Source organism: Mastigoproctus giganteus, chromosome 6 (genome assembly GCF_048544385.1).
Source record: "Mastigoproctus giganteus isolate SK-2022 chromosome 6, ASM4854438v1, whole genome shotgun sequence".
NCBI lineage: Eukaryota > Metazoa > Arthropoda > Arachnida > Uropygi > Thelyphonidae > Mastigoproctus > Mastigoproctus giganteus.
In genome coordinates, this window is record NC_143580.1 from 222,543,318 (window position 1) to 222,566,092 (window position 22,775).

At 37.0% G+C, this 22,775-nt stretch overlaps 1 protein-coding gene across 1 annotated transcript in view; it reads right to left on the minus strand.

The window, feature by feature from the left end:
- The window catches only part of LOC150085014 (zinc finger FYVE domain-containing protein 26-like), a 192,189-nt gene that overhangs the window by 151,449 nt on the left and 17,965 nt on the right, over positions 1-22,775 (minus strand). The window contains exons 3-4 of the mRNA XM_090376435.1: positions 15,401-16,188; positions 4,596-4,790 (exon numbers count right to left, since the gene is read on the minus strand). Coding sequence (XP_090232561.1) covers positions 4,596-4,790; positions 15,401-16,188 — 983 coding nt within the window. The remainder of the gene's footprint in view (positions 1-4,595; positions 4,791-15,400; positions 16,189-22,775) is intronic.

The window sequence follows — 22,775 nt, forward strand, 5'->3', positions numbered from 1 at the left end:
GATCTCGACGTGCACATATCTGACAATCCAATACATCCCAAAGATGCTCAACAGGGTTCAGATTAGAACTCTGGGCTGGCCAATCCAACTTTTCCAAACCCATGTCCTCAAACCATTCTGTTACGACCCGAGCAGTATGGGCTCCCCAAAGTATTGCCATAATGTTGGAAGTGCATAATTGTCCAGGCTGTCCTGGTGTTGCACAGCATTCATGGTTTTGTCGATAACAACTAATGGGTCCAATTCAAACCATGAAAGGAGCCCCATACCATGGCACTGCCTCCCACAAACTTCATGTTGTTGTTATGTGGTTTTTAGGAGCATTAGCAACTAAGGCCATATTGCTCCGGGGATATGCGGTGGTCATTTCCTGACCTTTCTGCATCCTCCGTATTTGGTGGTCACAGGCTCGAACACCGGTCTAATCAAGAAGCATGTGCTACGCACTGCTGCTCCTGCCCACCTGGCTACGGAGGCGCCTCCCAAACTTCATTGTTGGGAAGATACAATCAGGAAGGAACTGTTCCCCTGACATTCGAGTGCATATAGACAAGTGCGAACTTTGACTCGTCTGTCTATAGGACTGTTTTCCACTGCTGTACAGTTCAGGATTCGTGCTCCTTAAACCATGTTAATCGGTGTCTAGTATTTGTTGAGGTGATCAATTCTGTTGAACTGTTGAGGTAATTCTGTTGAATGTGCCAACTTGCATGCCCACTTTTGCAATTGTCTGTTTGAAGCCCAGTGTGCATATTTATAGCACGTTCTGTGAAGTGTTGCATGCATAGGACCTGTTTCCCCATCCATGGAGGGGTGTCTGGATATTAATGGTAGGGCAGTGTATAAGACCTTTGGAAGTAGGGAAAATGATATAATTGTCCCTTTATATAACACAAGGATCCCTTTAAATATGACCACAATTGGAATATCATGTTCATTCAGGTCTGGCAGAGGAAAGGAAGAAAGCTTTCAGAAAGGACTCAAAGAAGTGCTATCAGAGTGATAAAGGGGTGTTAATCAAAGTCCATATGAAGAAACAGCTTAGATGGCACAGCTTAGCAAATGTACATCTTAGGAAGACCTGACTTAGGCATATAATGCCCCGAGAGGAATTTAGTAAAATGAATGAGGAAGGTATATTTTCACTGGTAGGAAAAACAAGAAGTAGTAATAGTAATAGATGCATGTGATGCAAGAAAGAAAGCATATGAGGTTATGTAGCATCAGCCAAAAAAAAAAAAAAAAAAAAAAACCAATTTCACACAGCCATTCCATCTAAAAGTTTGTCAAGTTCCTCCTTGAATTTAATTTAAGCTATCAACTTTCATGACAGATGGAAGTTTGTTCCAGCAGTTAACCACCCGCCAGCTAAAGGCATATTTCCGCACATCTATTCTACAACTGTCTTTCCTCAATTTGAATTTATGCCCCCTCAGGTTCGTAATCTGAGCAAACAGAAGAATCCCATCAGAATTCAGTGCTGAACTCATTCAAGGCCTTATACACCTCAATCAAATCACCGCCTTCGTTCCCCTCAACAATCTTGTTGCCCTTCTCTGTACACACTCAAGCAACTCCACATCCTTCCTAAAATGAGGAGTCCAGACCTGTATGCAGTATTCAAGGCATGGCCCCACCATTGCCTTATACAAAGGGATAATCGTCTCCTTTTCCCTGCTAGTAAAATTCCTGTATATCATTGACAATACCCCATGACCTGTCCTGGCAGCCTGTCTGCATTGCTCAGAAAACTTCATATCTGACTGCACAATCACTCCCAGGTTGCTTTCATTTTCTCCCACCCTAAGTGCAGTATGACACAGCTGGTATGTTCCTCTGGAGTTACTTCTACCCATATGCAGATTTTTGCATTTGTCAATTTTAAACTTCAGTTGCCACTTCTCAGCTCATCTACCCAAATTTTCTAGATCCTGTTGCAGTAGCACACTGTCAATATCAACCCTCCCAACCTTTGTATCATCTGCAAACTTCGACACTAAGACTGATATTCCCTCATCAATATCTTGATAAATATACAAAACAACAGTAGACCCAACACCGAACCCTGTGGGACTCCACTAATAACATTAGTCCACAAAGAGCGGCATTCATTGATTACCACTCTCTGTCTTCTCCCACTCAACCACTCTTTTATCCATTGTAGCAACTTACCCTTAATACCATACTGCTCCAATTTGTACAGTAATCTTCCATGGACAACAGTGTGTGTCAAAAGCTTTCCTGAAATCCAAATATATGATATCAAAATTATTTTTTGCATCTAGTTCCTTTGTAACCACATCATAGTATCCAATAAAATTTGCCAGACAAGACTTTCCCTTAACAAACCCATGCTGGGTCTGAATTAATGCAGCAGTCCTGTCGAGATGATCCTATGTAGTCACAAATATAAAATTTGAGGGAGTTACAGAGGGCTGATCTCATGATGTTTACTACTTGGCTAGTGTGTTGTAGAGTGCTGGAATATATCACCAGCCACAGTGGTTTGGGGAGGTTAGTTTGGTCAAGTTCAAAGCAGTATTGGATATTCACTTTTTGGTGATGGGAAAAGTATAAATGATTGAATTTTTTTTTTGCAGATGCAGAAATTGTCAGTTCCCTTTTGCATCATTTAGCCATTACAAATACTAAGTGCTATTCCTACTATTTATCTAATAAAATTATCTTTTCTTCTAATGTTTTAATTTTACATATTCTCCTAACAAAAACTGCTTTCACTAATATTTTTAATATTTGACATTAATAATAATATTTAAATGGGTAAAAATTAAAAAATTAAATACAAATCAATGGTTGCCTGTTACTGTATTAAAATACTTTTTAACTAGTGATGGGCATAAACAAATGATCAGTAATCAAAAGATTTCAATAATCAAAATAATTGAATGATTAGCGGTTACTAACTACTAATCATTTTATTTTATCATTCAAATGATATAATCAAATGGAAATAATTGAACGATTTCCATAACTGAATGAATCATTTGAATGATATGGATATATCCAAAAGCATCAAATGATTTGCTATAATCAAAGTAATTGATTATGCCAACCCCTATTTTTAAACATAAAACAACTTTTTTGTCTACGAAAGAACTGTGAATTCAAAACATTTTAAACTTTTTGTACAAAAATTGCACATGTGAATTTAAATATACATGTAATTGCAACCAATATGGACAATGTATTACTGAATATTTATTTGATCATTTTAGTGTTATTGGAGTACAGTATTTTTATAATTGCAGATTAAAAATGATTTTACATGCATATACAAATATATACAAATATGTATATATTTGTATATACAGTAAATATATATATATATTTTTTTTCATTTCACACTTGCATCGTATTTTGATCTAATTACAGTATTTAAAGAGTATATATAAGACAATAAGGAAATTTTATTTTCCTTCACCTGTCAAATAATTTTGAGAATATTAATCCCTGCTACTTTGTGCAAATTGTAAATAGGCAAAAGTTAGTTTGCAAATGGCAAAATTGAAAAGTAAAAGACAAAACCTATTTAGGAAGAAGGATACCTGCACCTGTTTTTTTTTTTTAAATAACATTACCTCAGCAATTTAAAATAACAAGTACAGGTGTTCCACTACCCGATTTCTTATTTAGTAATAAGAACATGTACCTGCTAATTCAGCGAATATAAATTATTCCAACATTTCCCCAATGTAATAAAGAAACAATGTTTTTTTTTTCTTTTCTGCTTTTTCAATTACAGAACTTGTCTGCTTTTAATTATTATTATTTCAATATATCAACTGACTGATATGCCAAACCTTTGTTCAATGATCTAATGATGACTATCACAGTCACTAGATCTCAACTACTCAAACAAAGCAGGGATCCACAATGTCATGTTAGGTTTTCAATATAACATATTTGGCATTTAGTGACTTAACTTCTTTCCAAGTTTCCTTTTATATATTGATGCCATTTTTAGCTTAATAACTATTCACATAATAAAACTTAAGATTAATCTTTAGAGTCTGGTATCCCTCACAATCGATTGTTGCTGAGGCTGTGATCGACGGGCTTAGCCCTTCCAATGCTTGTTTTTTACTTATTGTTAAGGTGAATTCTCCCCCAACTGGTGTTTTAAAATCTGAAACTTGTTTTCTGATTTTAAAACAGCGGTTGGCAAAGAATCAGAAACTTGTTTTCTGATTTTAAAATAGGAGCAATGGCAAAATAAACACATTAATTAAAATGGATACCGTATACTGAACAGATCAGAGTTTCCAGTCACTGTGAGGAAAGCATAAACAGCAGTTGGGGGAGAATCAGAGACTTGTTTACTGATTTCAAAATAAGAGCAATGGCAAAACAAACACATTAATTAAAATGGATACCGTATAACAGATCGGAGTTTACAGTCACTGTGAGGAAAGCAATGAGTAGGAGAGGTTAGGCCTGTCAATCACTGCTACTCACAATGATCAATGGGAAGGAGCACCATGTTGTAAAGGTTAACCAAATTTAAACCAAGTCAGATGTAAGATGATTAATTTCAACAGAAAAGTAGATGTACAATCAAGTATGACAATACTTACCAATTTGATAATATCACTGGGTGGATGATATTCAGCCCATTCCTGAGCTAAGTGGTACTTTCCAGTAGCCTTTATGGTATTAAGTACTCCAGCAGGGTCTGAAATAGAACATTCTGCTATATCTTGCCATTTGAGAAAATTACAAGGTTTTGTTCCTGTGGTTCCAGGTTGTGCATTAAAATTTGGTGCTAGAATCTAAGAGGAAAAAACAATAAAAAAAAAATAATAATAATAAAAAATATATATATATAAATATATATATATATATATACACACACACACATATAAATACAATTTTTGAGAATTATACTAGAAAAATGTGTCACTAGTTATTTCCCAGAACCATGAATAAAATTATAATTTAAAAATAAACTGCGAAAGACTTATAGTAGAAAGGGTTTTATTTCTAATAAAAAGTGTAAATTAAAATTAAACCTTATTTTTTATTTATATAAAAAGATAATGCATCACAATTTAAAATTTTTTTATATGAAAATAAGAGAACCTGATTGTACAGTGTTGTTTCACTGGAGAAGATGAACTGCAAAATTTTCAAGTCACTGCTTGTAATTAATGCAAGTGAAATTTGTTATTAATTCTGTTCCCATCTATTACAATAAATATTTAGAAACAGAGTAAGAGAAGCTACTAATTTCAATATTTTCCTAAGGAACTGTCCATATTTAAAAGAAAAAATAATTTTTAAATAATTTTTTTTATTGTAGGTATGAACAGGACTTGAAGAAGTTATTGCCAAATGAAGACTATCAGATATATATATCTGCTGTTTTTGGAAACACATTTAAACGGATGGGATACACCTAAATACAAAGGGTGCAAGAATATCTTCTGATCCTATCGAGGCAGTGTTAGGTGGGTCAGAAAACTTCTACCTTGCGGAATAAACGGACTAATAGATTAGCAGTAGCCGCTGGCAGAGGTGAAAGTGATTCTTGCACTGCTTCTATTGGAATGAGCAGCAGCCTGGAAAACAAGGTGCATGGAATTTCAGAGACTGCTTGGAGTCATTGCAGAACAAGTAAATACATGGGCTGTGTTAGGGTAGCTAAGAATAGGAACAGGTGCATGTATACTTACGTGCAGACCAATACTAGGAGTTTGGTAAATAAATTTGATGAATTTGAGGTGTATCAGATATAAGGAATGCAGAAATGGAATTTGGGGAGTACAGTGTGTACAAGAAGGATAGACAGGATAGGAAGGGAGGAGGGATTATCCTATTAATTAAGAAACATAACATCCACAGGAAGTACAGCCAGTCAACATGGCTGGACAGTGCAGTGTCAAGTCAGTTTGGTGTGACATAAGCAATGGGAAAGCAAAACTGAGAGTAGGAGTGTGTTATAGGCCTAATGACTCTGAGTATAATAAACAACTGTACAGAGAAATAGAGTGGGCCAGTAAATCAACATGTCTTATAATGGGGGATTTTAATTTCCCAGATATTGACTGGAATTTGTGGGTTGGTCACTCACACAATAGCAAGGTTTTTGTGGATTTATTGGATGATTTTTTTCTACAGCAGCATGTTCAGGAGGCAACTAGAGAGAGTAATACTCTTGAGCTGATTATCAGTAGTGATTCTTCATGCATTAAGAATCTGCAGATAAAGGAACTACTAGGTGCAATGATCACAGTGTGCTGAAATGGGCTTTACTCGAAGAGGTAAATACCATCAGGGGGAAAGGGAAGAGTTTTTGCTTTTGTAAAGGTGAGTATGGTGGGACAAACTTTCATGTTACCAACAGCATATTCAAAATGGGAAGCATTCAAAGAATTAACCTTGGAAGTTACTAGGCTTTTCATACCAACTAAGAAATATTATTCAAGGTTTAGGTCTAAATGGATGTCAGATGAACTAATGAGACATGTGGTAGAGAAGAAAAATGCATGGAATACATTTAAATTAACATGTGCCACGGAAGCCTATGATAGATATAAGCAGGTCTGTAACCAAATCACAAAGGAGGTTAGGCAGTCAAAGGCAGATTATGAGAAACCTTTGGCAAAGAATGCAAAGAAAAATAGCTAACCATTCATTACTTATGTAAACTCAAGAAGGAAGGGGATGAAACATCCGATCCATACTTATTAGCATCAGCATTAGTAAAGGCACATGATGCAAGAAAGCAAGCTTGTAGAGCATCAGTCAATAAAAACCAACAAATCTTCTAATTTTACCCATTCATTCGCTACAAATGTTTGTCTAGTTCTACCTTGAATCTATTTAAGCTATCAACTTCTACAACGACAGATGGAAGTTTGTCCAGCAATCAACCACATGCTGGCTAAAGGCAAACTTATGCACATCTATCCTACAACTGTCTTTCCTCAATTTGAATTAATGCCTTCTCAGGCAATTATTATTCTGAGCAAGAAAAAGAATCCCAACAGCACTGAGCATGCTCAAACCATTCAAGACTTTATACACCTCAATCAGATCACCTCGCAGTGCCTAGTCTCCAGACACTGTAATTTGCAAAACTTAAGCCTTTCTTCGTAAGAGCAACCCTTCGTTCCATTCACTAATCTTGTTGCCCTTCTCTTTATTTGTTCCAGTAGCTCTACATCCTTCTTAAAATGAGGCCTCCAGACCTGCATACAGCACTCAAGGTGTGGCCTGACCATTGCCTTATACAAGGGGATAATCACGTCCTTATCCCTGCTAGAAAAATTCCTGTACATCGTAGACAAGGCACCATGAGCTACTCTTGCAGACCATCTGCACTGCTCAGAAAACTTCATATCTACCTGCACAATTACCCTCACATCCTTTTCATTCTCTACCACCCTGAGTCTAGAACCACACAGTTGACACGTTACTCTGGAGTTACTGGTACCCCATATGCAGTACTTAACATTTGTCAATGTTAAACTTCAGTTGTCACCTCTCAGCCCATCTGCTCAACTTTTCCAGATCCTGTTGCAGCAGCGTACTGTCATTAGTGTCATTAACAACCCTGCCAACCTTTGTATCATCTTCAAACTTGGACATTAAGTTTGATATACCATCATCAATATCATTAATAAATACAGAAAACAACAATGGACCCAACACTGAACCCTGAGGGACTCCACTAATAACATTAGTCCAAGAAGAGCAGTGTCCATTGATTACCACTCTGTCTTCTCCCACTCAACCATCCCTTAATCCATAGCAGCAATTTGCCTCCAATGCCACACTGCTTCAATTTGTGCAGCAGTCATCAATGCGCAACAGTATCAAAAGCCTTTCTAAGATCCAAATATATGATATCAAAGTTATTCCCTGCATCCAGTTACTTTGTGACCACATCATAGTATCCAATCAAATTGGTCAGACAAGACTTCCTCTTAACAAAACCATGCTGTGTCCAAGCTATAACTGAAGTCTTGTCTAGATGATCCTGCAGTGCTTCTTTAACCAGTGACTCCATTAATTTCCCTGGAACAGAAGTTAAACTAACAAGTCTGTAATTACTTGTGTTGCCCTTTGATCCTCCTTTGTGAACTGGGGTCACATTTGTACATCTCCAGTCCATGGTACCTCCCCCGAGTCCAAGGAAGCGCTCATAATGAAGCTCTCATGAATCAGATAGGTCCATTTGATATCGATGGATCAACTGTTGATGATCCTGGTAAGGTAACTAACAAACTAAATGAGTATTTTGCATCTACATTTACACGAGGAGTTATTCAGGTAGGGGAATGCCAGAAGTGAATTAAACTCTGGCAGTGAGCTAGATGATTTTGTAATAACTGAGAGCAAAGTGGAGAAGAAATTGTTTAAGATAAACATAAGAAAGGCACCTGTGGTGGATGGGATCTATCCACTTATATTAAAGAAGACAGCAAAGGAAGTAAGCAAACCCTTAGCCATAATTATGAGAGCTTCCTTGGGCTCAGGGGAGGTACCCACGGACAGGAGAAGTGCAAATGTGACTCCAATCCAAAAAGCAGGATCAAAGGGCGACAAGTAATTACAGACCTGTCAGTTTAACTTTTGTTTCAGGGAAATTAATGGAAGCACTGGTTAAAGAAGCGCCGCAGGATCATGTGGACAAGACTTCAGTTATAGCTCGGACACAGCATGAGTTTGTTAAGGGGGAAGTCTTGTCTGACCAATTTGACAGGATACTATGATGTGGTCACAAAGGAAGTGGATGCAAAGAATAATTTTGATATCATATATTTGCATCTTAGAAAGGCTTTTGATACTGCTGCACATGGAAGACTGCTGCACGAATTTGAGCAGTGTGACATTGAAGATAAATCCCTGCTATGGATAAAGGGATGGTTGAGTGGAAGAATACAGAGTGGTAATCAGTGGACACTGCTCTTCGTGGACTAATGTTATCAGTGGAGTCCTCCAGGGTTCAGTGTTGGGTCTATTGTTGTTTTCTAGATAGTATGAATCAGAGCTGTAATACTCAATATTGTTGTTTTCTGTATTTATTAATGATATTGATGATGGTATATCAGGCTTAATGTCTAAGTTTGCAGACGATACGAAGGTTAGCAGTGTTGTTAATGACACTAATGACAGTACATTGCTGCAACAGGATCTAGAAAAGTAGAGCAGATGGGCTGAGAGGTGGCAATCGAAGTTTAACATTGACAAATGTAAAGTACTGCATATGGGAAGCAGTAACCCCAGAGTAACTTATTACTGTGTGATACTGCACTGACAGTGGTAGAAAATGAAAAGGACCTGGGGGTAATTGTGCAGGTAGATATGAAGTTTTCTGAGAAGTGCAGACAGTCTGCAAGAGTAGCTCATGGTGTCTTGTCAATGATATATAGGAATGTTTCTAGCAGGGATAAGGAGGTGATTATCCCCTTGTATAATGTATAAGGATCAGGACACACATTGAGTACTGTATACAGGTCTGAAGGCTTCATTTTAAGAAGGATGTAGAGCTGCTGGAACAAATACAGAGAAGGGTAACAAGATTAATGAATGGAACAAAGGGTTGCTCTTACAAAGAAAGGCTTAAGTTTTGCAAATTACAGTGTCTGGAGACTAGGCACCTGCGAGGTGATCTGATTGAGGCATATAAAGCCTTGAATGGTTTGAGCATGCTCAATGCTGATGGGATTCTTCCTCTTGCTCAGAATAATCGCCTGAGAGGGCATAAATTCAAATTGAGGAAAGATAGTTGTAGGATAGATGTGCAGAAATTTGCCTTTAGCCAGCGGGTGGTTGAATGCTGGAACAAACTTCCATCTGTTGTTGTAGAAATTGATAGCTTAAATAGATTCAAGGCAGAATTAGACAAACATTTGGAGCAAGTGGATGGGTGAAATGAGAAGTGTGTTTTTTTTTTTTTTTTTTTGCTGATGCTATATAAGCTTGCTTTCTTGCATTATTTAGTAATGCTAATGCTAAACCTAAGATCTATCTAAGAATGATATATTATAATACAACTAAATTTCAGTGTCAACGAAACAGAAATGTTATGTGATTGTTCATTTTGAATGGATTAAGGTAAAGAAACACCACTTTATCAAATGTTAATATTAAGTACTTTATTGTAAATGTTACAAAGAAATATGAATTAACCACCACAATACTAATACTAAAAACATATGAAATGATGTTTCAAGGTGCAGCAAAATCTTGAAATAAGCAATTACCTTGAAATAAACAATTGCGTAGTACAGAAGAAAATTATTAGTTTTCTGGTCAGGAGATTCCTCAAAAAAATATTGAGGATATTGCTAGAGATCAAAAAGAAGAATAAATTGAGCATGTTAATCAACAATGAAGCAAAGAGAGCATCAATGGCAAAGATAATGTCTGTACACACAATTCTAGTCTGATATTTAATTCCATTTAATTCTAACAGGATGAGAAAATTATATACACAGCTGATCAAAGCAGACCTGTCTGGAATCTGATAGTGAGTATGAGCTACATGAACAGTAAATAACACAATAAAATAGTGCTTGAAAATTGCAAATGTATACTTAACACTAACACAATATAAATTACAATTAACTAAAAAAGTGAAAGATGCAAAAAAAAAAAAAAAAAAAAAGAATTTCTTAACAAGGATGTAAAAAAAAAATAAATAAATAAAAATAATGTAATTCTTATTGTGAGCACCATTGCTTGTTAGTTGATATATTGTTTCGACCGTAAGATGTTATATAGTTTCCAAAAAAGGGTAGAACATGTATTTGATTCCAAATAAAACAAAAGCAAAATCACTGGCATCATGAAGAACCATATCAATACCATTGAATCTGATTGCAAAATTCTGTGTAGCTGTAACAGATAAGAGACAGGTTCATTGCACCCTTGCCATTTTGTGCTGGAAGAATGTGTCATAACCACCATAGTAATTTTTGAAAGTGTCTTGTATTTACTAAATATCCTTTCATTCAAACTATCATTTGAATGATATATGCTGCAGTTAGCATTACCATCACCATTAGTAGAAGCATATGATGCAATAAAGCAAGCTTATGTAGCATCAGCCTAAAAAAAAAAAAAAACCACCCATTTCACACATCCATTCCTTCTAAATGTTTGTACAATTCCTCCTTGAATTTATATAAGTTATCAACTTCCACAACGACAGATGGAAGTTAATTCCGGCAATCAATGACCCACTGGCAAAAGGCAAATTTCCGCACATCTATATTATAACTGTCTTTCCTCAATTTGAATTTATGCTGTTGTTGTTTGGTTTTTAGGAGCATTAGCAACTAAGGCCATATTGCTCCGAGGATATGCGGTGGTCATTCCCTGACCTTTCCGCATCCTCCATATTTGGTGATCACAGGCTTGAAACCCGGTCTAATCAAGAAGCGTGTGCTACGCACTGCCGCTCCTGCCCACCTGGCTATGGAGGCGCCTTGAATTTATGCCCCTTCAGGTTCGTAATCTGAGCAAGAGGAAGAATCCCATCAGAATTGAGCCTGCTCAACACATTCAAGGCATTATACACCTCAATCAGATCACCTCACAGGTGCCTAGTCTCTAGGTGCTTCAATTTGGAAAACTTAGGGCTTTTAAGACCATTCCTTCGCTCCCCTCAACAATCTTCTCTGTACTCACCCAAGCAACTCTACATCCTTCCTAAAATGACGTCTCCAGAGACCTGCACACAGTACTGAAGGTGTGGCCTGACCATTGCCTTATCATCATCATCATCAGCCATTTTCAATCCACTGCAGGATGAAGGCCTCTCCAGCAACTTTCCAGTTCCTTCTGTTTTGAGCACTGGCCATCCGTTTGCTACCCACAAACTCATGAATTTCATCTATCCATCTCCGCCTTTGTCTTCCAGGTTTTCTTCTAGCTTCTCTTGGATACTATTCTGTTATTTTCTTAGTCCATCTGTCATCATGTCTTCGAGCTATGTGTCCTGCCCAAGACCATTTTACTTCTTTAGTTTTGATAAGAATGTCCTTTACTTGAGTTTGTTGCCTAATCCATGTGTTTCTCTTCTTATCTAACAGTCTGATTCCCAATATAATTCGTTCCATTCTTCGCTGTGTAGTTCTCAGCTTCTCTTCCATTCTTTTGGTGAGTGCCCAAGTTTCACTTCCATAAGTCATGGTGGAGAGTATACATTGATTCATTATTTTACGTTTCAGACAAACTGGGATATTGCTCTTCAGTATGTGACTATATTTCCTGAATGCTATCCATCCAAAATTTATTCTTCTCTTGACTTCCAGCCATTTATCATTATTACAGCTAATAACTTGTCACAGATAAGTATATGACTCCACCTTTTCAATTACTGCTCCTTCAATCATTATTTCCCTTTCTGTGGCATACTTGTTCATCATTACTTTTGTTTTAGCCATTTCATCTTTAGTCCAAAATCCTTACTAACTGTGTATAACTGATTAAGATTTTCCTCTAATTCTTTGGGATCATGGCTTATGACCACAATGTCATCTGCAAATCGTAAATGGTTTAGGTACTCTCCGTTCACATTGACTCCTTTCTGCGACCAGTCTAATCTTCTGAAAGCTTCCTCAAGGGCAGCAGTAAACAGCTTTGGAGATATTGTGTCTCCTTGTCGAACTCCTTTCTCAATTTTAAATTTGCTACTGTCTTTGTCTAGTCTAATAAAGGAGGTAGCACTCTCGTATATTTTCTTCAAAATCATAATATATGGGGTATCAATGCCTTGTCTTTCCAGTGCCCGAAACATTGCCTTATGCTGTATGGAGTCAAATGCCTTTTCATAATCCACAAATGCCAGGCATAATGGTGTTTTATATTCATTGCCTTATACAAAAGGATAACACCTCCTTTTCCCTACTAGCAAAATTGCTGTATATAATTGACAATACTCCATGACCTAGTCTGGCAGCCTGTCTGCACTGCTCAGAAAAAGTCACATCTGACTGCCAGGTCAGATATGAATTTTTACTGCCAGGTCTTTTTCTTTTTCTACCACCCTAAGTGGCTGCCTCCGTAGCCAGGTGGGCAGGAGCAGCAGTCCATAGCACACGCTTCTTCATTAGACTGGGGTTCGAGCCCATGACTAGCAAATATACGGAGGATGTGGAAAGGTCAGGGAATGACCACCGCATATCCTCGGAACAATAATGGCCTTAGTTGCTAATGCTCCTAAAAACCAAATAAACAAACCAACAAACAAACAACAAACCACCCTAAGTGTAGTAACTTTGCATTTGTCAATGTTAAACTTCAGTTGCCACTTCTCAGCCCATCTGCCCAACTTTTCTAGATCCTGTTGCAGTAGCACACTATCATTAACAACCCTGCCAACCTTTTATCATCTGTAAACTTCGACATTCTGTAAACTTCGACATACATTCATCAATATCACTGATAAATATATACAAAACAACAGTTTGGCCAACAGTGAACCCTGGGGGACTCCACTAATAACATTAGTCCACGAAGAGCAACATCCACTGATTAACACTCTGTCTTCTCCCACTCAACTACCCTTTTATCCATTGTAGCAACTTGCCCTTAATACCATAACTGCTCCAATTTGTACAGTTGTCTTCCATGCGCAATAGTGTTAAAAGCTTTCCTGAAATCCAAGATATGATATAAAAATTATTTTTTGCATCCATTTCCTTTGTAACCACGTCATAGTATCCAATCAAATTTGTCAAACAAGACTTTCCCTTAACAAACCTATGCTGCACCTGAATTATTACTGCAGTCTTGTCTAGATGATTCTGCAATTCATCTTTAACCAGCGACTCCATTATTTTTCCTGGAACGGAAGTTAAACTAACTGGTCTGCAATTACTTGTGTCACCCTTAGAACCCCTTTGTGAATTGGGAATACATTTGCACATCTTCAGTCTGTGGGGACTTCTCCTGAGTCCAAGGATGCTCTCATAATTATGGCCAAGGGTTTGCTTACTTCTTTTGCAGCCTCCTTTAATATAACTGGATAGATCCCATCCATCCCCGGGGTGCCTTTCTTATGTTTAACTTCAACAATTTCTCCTCCACTTTGCTCTCAGTTATTACAAAATCAATAAGCACCCTGTTACAGTTTGATAAACTTCTGGCAAATTCCTCCCTTAATAACTCCTCAATAGTAATAGATTCTCCTCTATGTCCAGAAGTAGACAGTTCAATTACTGTCTACTTCTGAATGCAGAGAATGCCATGAAAATCTATTGTGTCCCCAACATGTTTAACAGGTTTATGTCAACAAGATGACCTATCTGAATGGTTATAATTCTGTCAATGCATTTTTTAAATTTTGAAGACACTTTCACCAGGTTAGCTGTTAGTAACATTGAATGGGTTGAGCATGCTGAATTCTGATGGGATCCTTCCACTTGTTCAGATTACGAACCTAAGGGGGCATAAATTCAAATTAAGAAAAGACAGATGTAGAATAGATGTGCGGAAATTTGCCTTTAGCCAGCGGGTGGTTGAATGCTGGAACAAACTTCCATCTGTTGTTGTTGTAGAAATTGATAGCTTAAATAGATTCAAGGCAGAACTAGACAAACATTTGGAGCGAGTGGATGGGTGAAATGAGAAGGGTGTTTTTTTTTTTTGCTGATGCTATATAAGCTTGCTTTCTTGCATCATTTAGTAATGCTAATGCTAAACCTAAGATCTATCTAAGAACAATATATTATAATACAACTAAATTTCAGTTTCAACGAAAGAGTATTGAATATTATTGAATATTAGTATAGAATCATTTTTCTCAAGTAAGAGGATACAAATTTATGTGAAGTTAGCACTAATATGCATTCATTTACTAATGAGAAGTGGAATACTGAATGTTCATATGCATCAAGAAGAATCCACATTTCATATGAGTTGTGCAATGCCAGTAGCTAGTTTCAATCAATACATGGCATTCAATAACAAATGACCACATGTCTGACTTTCACCCCTTTCTTATTCAAGAGCCTCATACTGAAGGAATTTTCAGAACTTTTTGAAATTACAAGTTCTGAAACTGCCCAAATCTTCAAATGAAAGAAGCACCATTATTCTAGAATGAGAAAAGCTGATGCCCCACTATTCCCAAATGAAATGCATTAGGTTATACATTTCATTTGAGGATAATGAGGAACACCAGGGCATTTTGGTGATGCTATAAGTTTATTGTTACAACAGTTTTAATAATTTTATGTATGCTACACAACACAGTTTACCTTCTCATACAGCATATCCTTATGCTACATTGACTTTTGGTAATGGCAGGCATGCAATTATTTAGATAATGATAATGAAAGTACTAAATAAGAAATCATAGGATACCACAACACGTGAAATATTTTTAAAAATTAAGCTATAACAGAAAACTCACACACATTACCTCTTGGTAAAGGTTAATTTTCTTCAGTGCTACTGTCAAACATCTATATAAATCTGAATGTTCCTTTATTGCTTCATCATTGAGACAGGATTTCAATACTTTACAACAAATATCTTCTGACCACAAATGCAGATAACTTAAAATACACTGCACTTTTTTCACTTCATTATTAATTTGTAATGCATAACTCCATGGGCCTAAATGCAGCTTTGCATCTCCTGGTGGAAGAGCGGCAAGATGAAAGAGGATAGCATCTTTCAAAAAAATGTAGTCAGAAGTTTCTTTACAAGAATCGTTTCTGGTGTTTTCTACCATTTCCAAATAACTTAAAGCAGAATGCCAATCTTCTTTATGGCAACACCAGTTCAGTTGATCCCAAATAAATTCTTCATTGAGATTTGGGTTAAGGGCACATTCAATCCAACTACAAGCATTATAATTACTTTGCCTTCCTGTCGCTACTAAGAGTTTGTGATGATTGGATATGTGATGCATGAGTGGTGTACTAGAATTTATCAGGGTAGAATATGTGGAATTGCTTTCTTCATCAAATTTTTCATCTGGAATAATCTTGCCAGTTCCCATAACATAATATAGATATGACAACAGAGGGCATTTTTGTTTTAAATATTCATGTACATGGCTTTGAAAAACAAACTGTTCCTTGTGCACTCTTCCCTCTGAAACAGCTAATTCAACGTCTTCATCATAATTTAATATAATTCCAAACTGTGTATTAAAAGATTTGAAATCTATTTCAAATGGGAGTTTTTTCTTTCCTGAAGAATCTGTAAAGAAAAAAAAAAGCTTTATCAAATACTATGGTGATGGTAATAATTACAATCATAATACTCATACTAATAAGTATTCATATATAGTAGAATCTCTCATTAATACAAACTTGGTTTATATGAAATTCTCATTCATACAAAGCACATATCATTCCTCTGCTAAAGGATAAGTTTTTCAACATAACATTTGTTTATAATAACATACACGTATAAGTTATAAATCCAGTTTAATGTAAGAATACAAATATATACTAACAGTAGCTTTCGAGATGCGTGTCTCTTCATCAACTGACATTTAAATACAAAAATATACAACGGATAAGATATATGTTTATTATATAACATATATAACAATATTATGTTACAGTTAAGTGCACACAAACCCTAGTTTTAATTAGTATTTATATTTACACTACATATCATTGCATCCCCCCTGGTGTGTGAGAAAAAGATGAATGAGTGTGACTGAAAAAAAAAATATATATATAAAATATAAGAAAAAAGTATAAAAAGAAAAAAAAAAAAAAAATGAATGCACGTAGAGTGAGAATGCAGATTATGAATAAAATAAATGTGTCTCTCTCCCACCCCTTTGCCTGGTGGGGTCCTGCTGCCAGCTAACATATCCCACCCCAAGAGTGGGATGGGCAGCTTGACCTTCTTACCGGATTTGACACTACATGGACATGACAACTATCACTGACAAAGACATACTGTGGCTTTGCTGCCAACACGCCATTTGGAGATCTGAACTGGGTACTCAAACCCCTTTAAACCCCTACTGACCTCTTTGGGGATGTCTACTATATCGCCCCTATTCTTCTATCTGTCCCCCCCCCAGTCGTCGCCTCCGTAGCCAGGAGCAGCAGTGCATAGCACATGCTTCTTGATTAGACCAGGGTTGGAGCCCATGACCACCAAATACAGAGGATGCGGAAAGGTCAGGGAATGACCACCGCTTATCCCCAGAGCAAGACGGCCTCAGTTGCTAATGCTCCTAAAAACCAAATAACTAACAAACAAACAAAACCCCCCCAGTCTTCAGTCTCCCCCTCTCTCACTAAACTGACTGAGTACACCCCTTAACAATGCCACCAAATTCTAATCAACGCTAAATTCTACTGCTTTCATGTAAATCTCTTTCGGCCAAATTCTAGTGTACCCCACCCTTTTTTAGGTTTGCCACTGAAATCCTTGGAAATTAGGTGGTGGAGCCTGCCAGAGGAACATGACACCTTGTGGCAAAGTGTGGGCAACGGTGGGTCCCACTTGGGACCTGGCGGCCAATAAGCCAGACAAACAATGGGCACACTGCACAGACATGGCCCACACACTTTCAAGTCTCTGGCTTGACAGTGTACTGTCCTCGATACAGGGAACACATGTGGAGATCGGAGAAATCCCAGGTGCCGTCTGACACAAACATACCTTAATATATATTACAAAGTTCTTTTTTATTCCATGAGAAATAAATTATGTTATTCGTGTGATTAATACAAAGCTTGGTGCAATTCCACAAAAAACAAGTAATATATAAAAAAAAATTTTTAAGTCAATTCCTACTTAGGTCAACAAAGAAAAATTTTATTTTAGTTACTTTTTATTAAATAATTACAATTAATATAAATATGTATATACATATGACAGAATCACAATATTAAGTGGCAAAATAGAAAGCGAATTTCCTTGCAATTTTCCATTTTCCTTTCTATATATGGTGTTGGACTATTATTTTTATTCACATGTTTCATTTTCCATTTTGTTCCCTCCTTGACTCAGACTAGAACCCAGAATGAAAAAAGAATCTGAAAAAGAAATTTTTTTCCAGCGATCTACACGCTTCGCCACTGACGGTATTTATTCCTAAATTTATATCCTGCTAAATATCTTATATAAGAGAAATTTTTTTCTCCCATATAAAACTAAAATTAATTAATTAAATTTTAATTAATTAAATTTAAATTAATTAAATTTAAATTAATTAAATTTTATTAATTAAATTTTAATTTTATTAATTAAATTTAACTTAAATTTAAATTAATTAAATTTAATTAATGAATTAATATTTGAAAAAACTGTATTAACATCAAGTGTCATCCACTACAAGTTTAAAAAAATGTATTTGAACTTGAGTGGATGAATAACAAAAATTTATCAAAAAATTATTGATTTTCGCAAGAATTGAACTCGCATTCTTCACCTTCACGTGAAAAATACTGAAATCCTTGCATTTTACTGATTGAGCTACTGCCTGTTGATTTCAATTTTATTCCTAAATTTATATCCTGCTAAATATCTTATATAAGAGAAATTTTTTTCTCCCATATAAAACTAAAATTAATTAATTAAATTTAATTAATGAATTAATATTTGAAAAAACTGTATTAACATCAAGTGTCATCCACTACAAGTTTAAAAAAATTTATTTGAACTTGAGTGGATGAATAAAAAGTATTTTATTAAAATTTGAAAATTTGAACAAGATATATAAATATATATAGGGAGAGTGTGAACTAATAGTAGGAATTGAAAAAAAAAAGCCATTCAAAAGGTGTCCAGTAATGTAAAATTAATTTAAGAAGACATTACTATTCTGTTAATCTGCTGGTTGATATGTTGTTTAATGGCACAAGGGCTACTAAGGTCATATTGTGCCTGAATCTATTCCATAGTGCAATTACCAGTTAAAATATGTGAAATAATTCTGTGTGCTTCAAGAAAACACAGAACTCAGCTAGATTTTCATTGTCACCTATCAGATGAGGTAATGTTAACATTCTTGCAGATGTGAAAGAGAGGCAAAGATTATGTTTTGATAATTATTATAATGGTTACAATTCATTAGAATATGCTTCACTGTAAGTGTAGACTGACAATATGTACAGGTAGGTGGATCTTTCCCCATGAGCAGATAAATATGGGTTAGATGCGTGTACCCAATACACGTCCTAGCCAGGTTCACCTCCTCTTGCCTATTTTATCGCGTGCTTGATGCCCACAATTTAAGTTCCCGATTAAGTTGCAGCAACTTATTTTCACCCTGAACCTGACAGATTTGTAACCATTGTTCTTCACACACACATTTTGTTGGGATATCAGAGACGTGGTGTCACACAGATATAAGGGATGCAGAAATGCAATTTGGGGAGTACAACATCTACAGAAAGGATAGACAGGATAGGAAGGGGGGAGGGGTTATGCTATTAGTTAAGAAACACATAAAAACCAAGGAATTGAAGCCAGTCGACATCGCTGGACAGTGCAGTGTTGAGTCAGTTTGGTGTGACATAAGCATTGGGAGATCAAAATTGAGAGTAGGAGTGTGCTATAGGCCTAATGACTCTGATGAGTATAATAAGGAACTGTACAGGGATCTGGCCAGTAAATCAGAGAGTCTTATAATGGGAGATTTTAATTTTCCAGATATTGACTGGAATTTGGGGGCTGGTTACTCACACACTAGCAGGGCTTTTGTGGATTTATTGGATGATTGTTTTCTACATCAGCATGTTCGGGAGGCAACTAGAGGGAGTAATACTCTTGATTTGATTATCAGCAGTGATTCTTCATGCATTAAGAATCTGCAGATAAATGAACCACTAGGTGGCAGTGATCACAGTGTGCTGAAGTGGGATTTACTCAAAGAGGTAACTACCATTAGGGGTAAAGGGAAGGGTTATTGCTTCCGTAAAGGCGACTACGATGGACTGAGACAGTATTTAAATTCTATACAGTGGGACCAACTGATGATGTTACCAACAGCAAATTCAAAATGGGAAGCATTCAAAGAACTTATCTTGGAAGCTACTAGGCTTTACATACCAACTAAGAAATATTGTTCAAGGTTTAGGCCAAAATGGATGTCAGATGAACTAATGAGGCATATGGCAGAGAAGAAAAATGCATGGGATACATACAAATTAACACATGACACAGAAGCCTATGATAGATACAAGTTGATATGCAACCAAGTTACCAAGGAGGTTAGGCAGGCGAAGGCAGATTACGAGAAATCCTTGGCAAGGGATGCAAAGAAAAACAGCAAAGAGTTCTTTACTTATGTAAACTCTAGAAGGAAGGGGATGAATCAGATTGGTCCACTTGATATTGATGGGTCAACTGTTGATGATCCTGCTCAGGTAGCTAACAAACTAAATGAATATTTTGCATCGACATTCACACATGAGGAGTTATTCAGCAAGGGGAATGCCAGAGGTGTATTCAACTCTAGCAGTAAGCTACAGAATCTTGAAATAACTGGGAGTAAAGTGGAGGAGAAACTGTTGAAGATAAACACAAGAAAGGCACCCGGGGTGGATGGGATCTATCCAGTTATATTAAAGGAGGCAGCAAAGGAAGTAAGCAAACCCTTAGCCATAATTATGAGAGCTTCCTTGGACTCAGGGGAGGTACCCATAGACTGGAAATGTGCAAATGTGACCCCAATTCACAAAGGAGGATCAAAGGCTGACACAAGTAATTATAGACCTGTGAGCTTAACTTCTGTTCCAGGAAAATTAATGGAGGCACTGGTTAAAGAAGCACTGCAGGATCATTTAGACAAGACTTCAGTTATAGCTCAGACACAGCATGGTTTTGTTAAGGGGAAGTCTTGCCTGACCAACTTGATTGGATACTATGATGCAGTCACAAAAGAACTGGATGCAGGGAATAACTTTGATATTATATACTTGGATCTTAGAAAGGCTTTTGATACTGTTGCACATGGAAGACTGCTACACAAATTGGAGCAGTGTGACATTGGAGGCAAATTGCTGCTATGGATAAAGGGGTGGTTGAGGGGGAGAAGACAGAGAGTGGTAATCAATGGACACTGCTCATCGTGGACTAATGTTATTAGTGGAGTCCCTCAGGGCTCAGTGTTGGGTCCATTATTGTTTTCTGTATTTATAAATGATATTGATGATGGTATATCAAGCTTAATGTCCAAGTTTGCAGATGATACAAAGGTTGGCAGGGTTGTCAAGGACAGTACTGACACTATGCTGCTGCAACAGGATCTGGAAAGGTTGAGCAGATGGGCTGAGAGGTGGCAAATGAAGTTTAACATTGACAAATGTAAAGTACTACACATGGGAAAAAGCAACCCCAGAGCAACGTATCAACTCTGTGGTACTACACTGACAGTGGTAGAGAATGAAAGGGACTTGGGGGTGATTGTGCAGGCAGATATGAAGTTCTCTGAGCAGTGCAGACGGGCTGCAAGAGTAGCTCATGGAGTATTGTCAATGATATACAGGAATTTTTCCAGCAGGGATAAGGAGGTGATTATTCCATTGTATAAGGCAATGGTCAGGCCACACCTAGAGTACTGTATACAGGTCTGGAGGCCTCATTTCAAGAAGGATGTAGAGCTGCTGGAACGAGTACAGAGAAGGGCAACAAGATTAGTGAATGGAACAAAGGGGTGCTCTTACGAAGAAAGGCTTAAATTTTGCAAATTACAGTGTCTGGAGACTAGGCACCAGCGAGGTGATCTGATAGAGGTGTATAAAGCCTTGAATGGTTTAAGCATGCTCAATGCTGATGGGATTCTTCCTCTAGCTCAGAAAAATCACCTGAGAGGGCATAAATTCAAATTGAGGAAAGACAGATGTAGGATAGACGTGCGGAAATTTGCCTTTAGCCAGCGGGTGGTTGGTTGGTGGAACAGACTGCCATCCCTTGTGGTGGAGGTTGATAGCCTAAATAAGTTTAAGGCTCAGCTGGACAGGTATTTTGAACGAACAGAGGGGTGAAGTGGAAGTGGGTTTTTTTTTTTTTTTTTTGGCTGATGCTGCATAAGCTTGCTTTCTTGCATCAAATGCCTCTACTAATGCTAATGCTAATTTTTTATGACTGATTTGTAGTCTGTATATGGCACTTGGTAGTTAAGAGAGCATGCAGTGATTGGCCTTTAGCCAACTACCCGCTGGCTAAAGGCACATCTATCTTACATCTGTCTTTCCTCAATTTGAATTTATGCCCTCTCAGGTGATTATTCTGAGCAAAAGGAAGAATCCCATCAGCATTGAGCATGCTCAAACCATTCAAGGCTTTATACACCTCTATCAGATCACCTCGGCAGTGCCTAGTCTCGACACTGTAATTTGCAAAACTTAAGCCTTTCTTCGTAAGAGCAACCCTTTGTTCCATTCACTAATCTTGTTACCCTTCTCTGTACTTGTTCCAGCAGCTCTACATCTTTTTTGAAATGAGGCCTCCAGACCTGTATACAGAACTCAAGGTGTTGCCTGACCATTGCCTTATACTAGGGAATAATCACCTACTTATCCCTGCTAGAAAAATTCCTGTATATCATTGACAAGACACCATGAGCTACTCTTGCAGCCTGTCTGCACTGCTCAGAGAACTTCATATCTGCCTGCACAATTATCCCAAGGTCCTTTTCATTCTCTACTACTGTCAGTGTAGTACCCTAATACTATGCACACTATGTCAGTGTAGTACCACAGAGTTGATACGTTGCTCTGGGGTTGCTGTTTCCCATATGTAGTACTTTACATTTGTCAATGTTAAACTTCATTTGCCACCTCTCAGCCCATCTGCTCAACCTTTCCAGA